The 9,282-nt window shown below is 39.2% G+C and overlaps 1 protein-coding gene across 1 annotated transcript; it reads right to left on the minus strand.

Annotated features, from left to right (window-relative positions):
- Positions 1–393: 393 nt before the first annotated feature.
- Positions 394–8,960, minus strand: LOC121299103 (ornithine decarboxylase antizyme 2-like). The gene is given in 6 exon segments (XM_041226643.1): positions 394–1,358; positions 1,999–2,084; positions 2,879–3,051; positions 3,286–3,366; positions 3,368–3,434; positions 8,737–8,960. Coding segments are annotated over 6 exon segments (651 nt in total). The 5' UTR covers positions 8,850–8,960; the 3' UTR covers positions 394–1,227.
- Between the last annotated feature and the right edge of the window lie 322 nt (positions 8,961–9,282).

A 9,282-nucleotide genomic window follows, 5' to 3' on the forward strand; every position in this document is an offset into this window, starting at 1 on the left:
TGTAGTTTGTTACCCTACTACAAGGTACTGTACCTCAGACACCACTGTAAATCAGACCAGAAAAGGTATTATACTGCACCCCCCCCCCGAGCAGGTGTTGCTATTGTACTGGAATCATCAATTAAAGGCAAACCTCAGGTCCTATGAAAATGTAGTATACAAAATACAGTAAGTTTTATTATTAAACAGAAAAAAGGACAGCGGTTAGTTCATTTAAATAAGGCTGTTTATGTGAATACAGTATAAAGTATTGATCACTTCATTGGAATTGTACAGTAAACACACACTAAACATCCCCCTTGATTATAAAGTATCACTGCATTAGCACTGTACAAAGAGCCTAGTCTTGACTGGGAATGGGTGATGGGTACTTTGCACAAGCCACCCTTTACAAAAAGGTACTTGTTTCTGATAAGTTACTACTGTTGTACTATCATGAAGACATTGTGGTACCAAGTTAATAACTTGTACTTCCAAGTACAGCTTTTACACATTCACTGCATGTCTAAAATTCGGAAATCATTAGGTTTATTTGCAGTAGTACAACAGTAGTGACGATTTGTTTATATCACTGTATTGTTTAAAGATGCAGTTTGCTAATACCACTGGGAATGTAAATGCCCTGTCTAATTTAGAACATACGAGAAGTGATGAATGAGAAGAGGCCATGTGGCTCATCTGTGCTCATCCAGTTCCTAGTAGCAGGTTGACCTTCATTTTGTCAGGTCAGGATCCCAATGATTGTACTTCTACACTTTCGTAGTTTTACTTTTTGGTAAGGGAACATTTGTTTTAAGGATTTTTGGTAGAAAAGAGCAGCTCACACCTCAAAGTCAACTGTACGGTACTGTTATCAAAAGTGCCCCCTCCCCTTCTCCCTTTTTCTGGTTAGGAATCCAACTCCTATAACATTAAACACGGACGAGCAGGGATAGACAGCCCTTCCAGTCCACGTCTTTATTCACACCCTGGAAGTAATTATTACACTGAACCCCCTAATCACTGCATTACTCGGAATTGTCTGCCTCTGAGATCGAGGTGGTTCAACACAGACCCAGTTTAGAGTGAGGTGTGCACCTCTTCACGTCAGCTTCAGATGCTTTTGAGTTGTTTTCTGTTCCGAACCCAAGATTTGCCTTTAACTGTGCATTCTTTCAATGCAGTTTCTACAAAGCATTAAAGATTTCTCTAAAGGAATTGGAGAGCGAAGTGTTTTGTAGGATGTGTTCATTCTTCATCAGAGTTGTTGTGATCCAGGGGGTACACCATGAAAAGGACGTCAGGCCTGGGGGGGACTGAGGGATGGCCTGGTTTCACAATCTGAAAGCCCAGATAGTGGAAGGTCCTGGAGAGTGACACTGAGACACAAGAAGACAGTCTGCCATCAAACTGCAAATACATTTAGAACAGTTATTTACAGGACATATCATGTTTTAGATTTACATATTTGTATCACGTGGAGTTTTATAGTTGGTATCAATACATACTCTCCATAACTCATTCAATTTGTCTTAACAAAATAGTTTAGCATTACATGATCATCTGATCTTATGCGTCACTAAAAGTAGCCATTCAGGACCATCACATGTCTACATACGTAAGTCATTGCTACTGGCATATCAGGCACATACATGAGGATCAAATTGTGATATTAGTGTCAATAAACCTAAAAAGCAGCCAAATAAACTTTATGGAGTTCTTACACCAGAAAGTTTATTTTTAATTTCAGTACATCTTGACGTTAAGCAAAGTTTTTTTTTAATACCATTTATAAGGATCAGCTGAATATGTATATAAAAAAAACGACATCCCCAACAAAGTAAAAAAAAACAGACGTTTTTTACTTCCTGTATGTGGACCAGCATGGTTTTTCCTTTTCTTCAGTACATCTGGTATAATCTCTTTAATCCCTTTGACTCTGTTATTCTAAGACTTATTAGTAATCGGGGGTCTGAGATAATGGTCAAATATTTGAACATATAATAAAATAAGGCTTACCTCGATCCTCCCTGGCTTTGTAAAAGCAAACAAAGACATAATTCACTTTCAGATTCTCTTCAACAAACTCCAGCAACACTGCCAACCTGTCAATAAATTGAGAGCCACAATCGGAGTTCAAACATACTGGATTATATAACTCGTGCATTTCTTATTAATATGCAAAATGACAGCTGCTCTACAAATCCTCCAATAGCTGCACCGCTAGTGTCACTAGAAATCCATTATTACAAAGGGATTTGTTTCACTCTTATGCACAAATAAACCAGTTTGTATATGGCTGCCTGACGGAGGGGGGGGAGCTGTGGAAAATGTATAGGTGATAAGATAGCAGCACTGCAGAACCACAAAGTGGTGGGGCTCAGCTGTCACATGACTCAGGTGTGGCACCATAAAGACATAACATCAAAGTTTTAGGATCTGCAGCCAAATAAACCAGGTTCCAGACAATCCTGTTCCAAGTATGCAGAAACATAACTGGGTAGTTTTAAAAGAGTAGCTTCAAATGTCTTTCGAATTCATTGTTTACAGTTGCTTTTCTTGATTCTGTTTGCAGTCATTCCAAGTGGTTCTGAGTTCTGTTTCTCCAGTATTGCATGGCATTGAACAGACTTTCTCACTGCATTCAATTCACGTGCCAATGTGACCATGCCATTCTGCTACAACCTACTCTCTCAAGCAGAACTGAAAGGTCCCACAACTTGAATGAAATGAGAAAATCTGTTTAATACCAGGCAGTTAGGATCTACACTCAAACTCAAAGCAAGTTCAGAGCCAGGTAAAAGCAACTATAGAGGAAAACTCAGAATGATGATAGAAATGTAACAAGTCGGTGTAAATGACTTTTGAAGCTCCTTCCTGTTTCAGTAACGGGACTCACCCCTCCTTGCTGCCCTCTGGGAGCCCCCGTTCTGGGATCTCTATAAAGAGGCTGTCATTGGAGAGCACAGTATCCCAGGAGGAAGAGCGCTGCTCTGTCAGCTTGTAATCAAAGTGGATGATGTGCGGCTTCTCGTTCAGAGGGAGGTCTTGTGTAACTGTGAGCTTCTCGTCCTGAGGACAGTAAGATTAATAAAATTGAGCTTTTCATTTTTTCAACTGTTTTAGAGAAGGTTAGAAATTTAGTGTCAGTTTTAAAAGAACTATTTAACCTCATAGAATGTTAACAAAAACACTCCTTAAAAACCAAACTGTCCTTAAATTCTTGTGAATAGGGAGGAATAAATACCAATGTTTTGCAGTGAAGTTCACTGCACTTGTCTACAAGTCTAGTAAGAGGTGTCTTACCTTGTGAAGTAGCACAGTGAGAGAGTGATCCCTGCCAGTCCCTCGCCCACTCGGGATCTTCACTAGTGGGTGAGGGGCATCAGGAGCACCACAGAGGCCCGGGAGCCTGGTTCCTGGTGCACTGCAGCTGGGGGCTCAACAAAGAGCTACTACTGGAGAGAGAGAGAGAGAGAGAGAGAGATCAATACGCAGCACCACTCTGCCAACATGTTATTATCTGCATTTACTCAGCATCCGACCTACATTAGAGATCCAGGATCTTGCTGGGTCCCCATCATACATCTCATCCCTCTGCTTGACCAGACCCCCATGGTTGTTGAGTGCAGTGGGCTGATGCGCAAGCTGCTTTAGTCATAGAAGTGATGTCACTGCTAGAAACTACGACAGGCAAAGCCACGAGGCTCTGACAAAACAAGTGGGCTTGAAAACATACTAGCCTGTCACTGTCTGTCCAATTTAGTGTTTTTTTTCTGTTCTATGAAGGTTTTCCCATCTGCGTCCAACTCAACAGCCATGGCTTAGAGCACACAGTCAAAAAAATTCTGACTAGAAGGCATGAGCAAAACAAAGATGGCTTTGTGGTGTCATTTCATTCCATTTCTAAAGTCGTGGTCTAATGATAAATGCTGGGTATAGCAATGGGCTTCAATTAAAATGCATTTTAAATAAAATGTGTGTCTAACTATTAAGTAAACACAGTTGACAATTGAGTTTGACATTCACTAAATCTCTGTTGCTGGGAGGACAACAGGTGGATAATAATGTGGTGTACTATAAATAGATTAGGTGATGACAGGTTATTGTATGTATGCTTGGCCTATTCTATCCATAGTACATTTTTATTTGCATATTGTTTGTCTTTAGAAAGGACTGTCCGATAAACACACTACACAGGTATGTGAAAAGGGCTCAGTGATTTGTGTTGCAGGCACTTAGTAAATTCTGTGGTAGCCATTAGAAAGACCTATTTGATATATAATTATACACAGGGCAAGTTCAACAAAGTACTTCAACCATTCAGTTGAGCTTGAAACTCAAAATATGAGAGAACACAAAGTTGACCCCACTATGCAAAAAACACTGCATCTGAAATAACATTATTTCAGTTTTTTGTATGCCTCCTAGTTTGGTATTACAGCTTTCAGAAATCTGGAGCTGAGTCAGAGGTTTCAGATTACATCACAGATAATCACATGCTCCTACGCAATCTGTAAACAGGTCTCCAAATAACTTGTAGCTGAGATCACACATAGATCAGGTTAGGTTACAGAGATCCTGCAGACAGGACCCCCGGATGAACTTCTGAAAAACCCAAAATCCTGTCCCCTTGAGAGGCGATGTTAAGAGAGTGGACATAGATTTACTGGTGTTTCATACAGAACATGGGCCGTTCTGGAGAGCATACTTTTCACTAAGTAGCAATCGTCATGTCTAATCTCAGCCATTCTGTTAATGAATTTATTTTAGATTTTATCTTCGACATGCATAACCAATTTCAAATAGAAAGCATAATTCATTGCATATCTGGTCCTAGTTCAGTCACACTTGATATCAGCTTTAAAAAAAAACACACTCTGATTTTACAGCATGTGTGGCAAAGTAGTTAATTGTATACAGGTGCAGGAGTGATGCAGTGCGTGAAAGAAGCAGACAGAGAATTGTAATCCAGTTTTTAGAAATGTTTTTTATTTGTATTTCCAGGTCTGGCCACCAAACAATAATTCCCACGGCAGTATACACCAATGTCTACAGCACGGGGTATATAGTACAAGAACAGCCAGTCCCAAATAATAAACAATATTTGTCCGTCTAGTAATACAAACACGGTCACCAGTCCTCAGTGCGTGCAGTAGTGCTTGTGGTGAGTGATACAGGTTTGTATTTGTGACAAAGGTGCAGTGTTGTCCGGTTTAGTGCTGGCCCTTGGTGATAACTCCAGAACTGTGTTAACTGTCTAGTAACGTACAAGACAAGACGAGACAATTACAAACAAGCAAAAACATAACACTCATTATTTCAGGCTTTTATGCACTTTTACTGTCCTTCATGGTTTTTACTCACTACAAACCAAAACGTAGGAACAGATTACGATTTTCCGTCCCCCTTATGTGCTGTCACACATGACTCCTTGGTAAACGAGTACAGCTGCCTACAATCTGCGGCTGCTAGGTCGTTTCCCTTCCGGGTCAATACGCTCTTGCAACGAGTCTTGCCTTCTTCCAGACTGACCGACTTCCCAACTCGGGGAAAGAACTGTCAGGCCAGCCAATCCAAAGAACTCTGTTCTCGCTGCTTAGAGCCCTCACAGGTCAGGAGGGAGATTTACAACCAAGATTCATTGTATTTCTGACACAGCATGGTATTAAATATTCATGCACTAGCTGTGTTAGAAATGTAATTTGCAACTATTTTTTACATGTTTTTTATAGACTTTGCTTAGCTTGCTAAGGTAATAAACTTTTAGTCTGAAAGTGCAATGGCGTGTATTTAGTTACTGAGAGAACAGAGGCCCATTCCTATACAGCATGGAACTAGGCTGTAGCACCCAACAGAATTGCACTCTTACGCTGCCCACACAGCTGCCAAGCTCTCACCCAACTGATCTGCTTGGGAACTGGGTTTCAGAAGAAGAGTCAATTCTCACCCCTGGGCCAAACAGTCTTGTGTTTAGAGTCAGACTGAGGACCACCTGCTCCACAGACCCAAACCCACATATAACATGCACAGCACAGTAACTGTGGGGCAGATATTAAGAGCACAGGATATGCGGCAGGAAATGTCTGCAGCGCCTTCTGTATAAGTTGTAGATGTGGATTTATTTTGTGGTTGACAGTACAAGAGCAGCATTTGCACTGAATTCTTGAATGTGTTGGAGAATGGTGTGCATTACAATACATGCTATTCACACCTTTTCAGATGCACGTAATACACTGCCCCTTTAGTAACTGTTTCCATAATAAACTGCTGACATTGGAAAGCCAGTTGTTTAGCAATATGTACTGACCCCTCTGCCGTGTTCATTAGTTCTTCAAAATAATGGAAGACATTTTAGTAGAATAAAAATACAGGTAGACATTTGTAGCAGGGCAGCAGGAGAGAGCCCTGTGCATTATTGAGAAGGAGCATGGCAAAGCCCTGCTTATATATATGTTTTTGTTGTTATTATTATTATTATTATGTAACCTATGGGTATTCCCAATACTTTAAATGTTGGTAATCCATTACTTTACCATAGATGTTTCTTCCAAAGCTGTATTATTCAAACTTCTCTTTTTGAGAGCAGATTTAAATGCATATTGTGTAAAAACACTCGGATGAAACATCTTGTCCTAGCTCCAGAGTAATCCTTCCCCTATAATGTTTGACTCACATGAATGTCATTGGTTGAAGCCTTTGTCTGTATGTGTTAATCTGCACTGTTTTATGTATTTATGTATCGTCTACCTACTGTAGTTTCCTCCAGTCTGTATGGTTACACCAATTTTCTGTAATCATTATAGCTCTGCAAAGAGTCATTAATATTATGGTCCTCTTTAAGTAAGGGCAGTTCCCCTGAATTGTTTTCTCACTGGTGTTGCTTTATGTAGGAGATGTCACCACCTTGCTAAAGAATGGTCTCCCTTCCCAAATAACTTCTCCTGTCTCTCTGCGGAATTCCTAGTATTGTCAGACAGATTCAGTGTTTTAACATCACCCTTATTAAAAGGCTTTTTACCAGTGTCCAGCATTCAAACTGCACGTTGAAAGTGTTGTCATGCTTTTTGAGTTTTATTTTACTAACAGTACATTTTATTTTGTTTCAGTTATACCCTGGACTATATTTACTTTTCATATGTGTACTATATATCACCTTCTGTGCTTTTTCATGTATCAGAACATAGGCCTTGTGTTATTCTGACAATATTTTGACTGTTTCAGCAGGTCGTAATGAGACCTTCAAATCAGCAATCTTGCCGTGTCCCTTAAATACATGTTAACTCTGGAAAACCTAGCCAGACAAAGACAGGTGATACAGGACTGCGCGTATTCAACCTCTATTAAGTATCAGTCAGATCTTCACCCTTAAAACACACACGTACGCACGCGCTCAAAGTGCTGAGTGATGCAAGAATGACTCCAAGGTGAGCGAGCAATCCTGGTCTGCATCTATGCATTGCTACAAATCCGATTAAATTAAAACGACCATTATTAGTTTTGCAAATTAGAATCCGCGACAGTGTGTTTGCTTGTTTGCTCTTTTGCATGTGTCCTGGCAAGACGACCAGAAACACATTGCTAATTTCACATCCCTAAAAATAACATCACTCTAAAAGACAATCTCATCATACATTAATTTTGGGATCAGAAACATTTACACTTCTACAATTAATCTTAGTCATTATTCTTCGTTTAGCGGATACATTTGGGTTACTTCGCTGATGTTCGATCATATCCGGATAATCTCCTGACTATGCCATACCATAGGGGGTGTTGTAGCTAAATGCTGATCGGCCAACACAGAACCTTCTCCATGGTACTTGATAAATAAGTGCAAGACTAGATGGTAAAATACAGCTCTTTATAACATAATTTATACTTTGAAGCGTAAAGTCTTTTATCTGTCAAAAAAGAACACACATTTGTATTTTTTTTTTTTTTTTTTTTTAGCTATTTTCTTTGAGATAGTTAAAATATGAAGATCAAACTTCAGGAATTGATCTAGCTAGGTCCCAAGATATGTATAACTACCCACCGCCTCAACAGCAAGAGCGGGAATGTTGTTTTTTTTTTTTTTTTTATAAATAAATACTGTCATAACAGTTTCAGTCCTTTATAAATTGTGCAACACAAGAGATTGTTGTTGGTCCTGTGGGGCACAGCAATAGTGTCTTTACTGAGGAGTAAATACATTCTGCAACGAAAGACAAAAATGCACTAGGCTGAATAATTCGAGCGCATGAAGAATTTAAAATGACAACCCTGCAACCTACATATAAAAGTCTAATCATTAATTATTATGTACTTTCGGTTTCTAATTTTTGGGCAATTAAAACGGCTTTCCAGCAAGTAGTTTAAAGTGGACATGTAAAGTTAAACGTCATGGTTATTGTGGAAATTAGTCTATATACAGATACGACAGAACATGCAGTTGTAATTTCTGCACAGAAAAGATGTGTACTAATTATTATGGCTTCAAGTATTTCTTATTCTCGGATACTTGGTATGAAATGCAAAATGCATACACCATAGGTTTAAACTAAAAGGTATTTTGCAAGACGTTCACAGAATGTTTATAATGTGGATGTGCATACAGGTGTACAGTTATGCAATTACTATAATTATGGTAAAAAAAAAGTCCAACAAAAACCATTGCACCACTGCGAGTTTTGTGTATTCTGCAACGCATAACACGAATCAGAGCTCAGCAGGAAAGCAAACGAAAACTGTCGTAAACAGAAACACTATACCTACCTTTCTTGTATATTTATCATGTTCAGCTCCAAGCAAGCGTAATAAAAACTGTATCTTTTCTGTCTTCCAAAGTAGTGACTATTTAATAGCAGCTCAACAGAGTAGTTCACCATCCGTAAAATAACGAAATTATAAAACTACAGTATGCCCAGTCCCCGGGCGCTTGTTTTTCCCTATGTGTAGAGGACTAGTTTCACCTCAGTTACAGCTCGGAATAACATGTATCCAAGGCGTCAGCTCCAGGTTATTTAAACACCACGAGACACGGAATCATGGGTAAAACCAGGAAACATCGCCGGAGTAAATTAAAACATTTCATATTTCCATGGGCTAAGTGTTCTTTGGGGCTTAAAATATATTTGTTTTATATGTTTATACACACACACACACACACACACACACACACACACACACACACACACACACACACACACACATATATACATATAAGTGTTATTTACATAATTGCTTAGTTTTCAACTTTGTTGAGTTATATAACAACTCTTTTCATCCCCGACGCTTCTGAGAAATGTCTATAATACAGTA

This window comes from Polyodon spathula, chromosome 24, assembly GCF_017654505.1.
Source record: "Polyodon spathula isolate WHYD16114869_AA chromosome 24, ASM1765450v1, whole genome shotgun sequence".
Lineage (NCBI taxonomy): Eukaryota > Metazoa > Chordata > Actinopteri > Acipenseriformes > Polyodontidae > Polyodon > Polyodon spathula.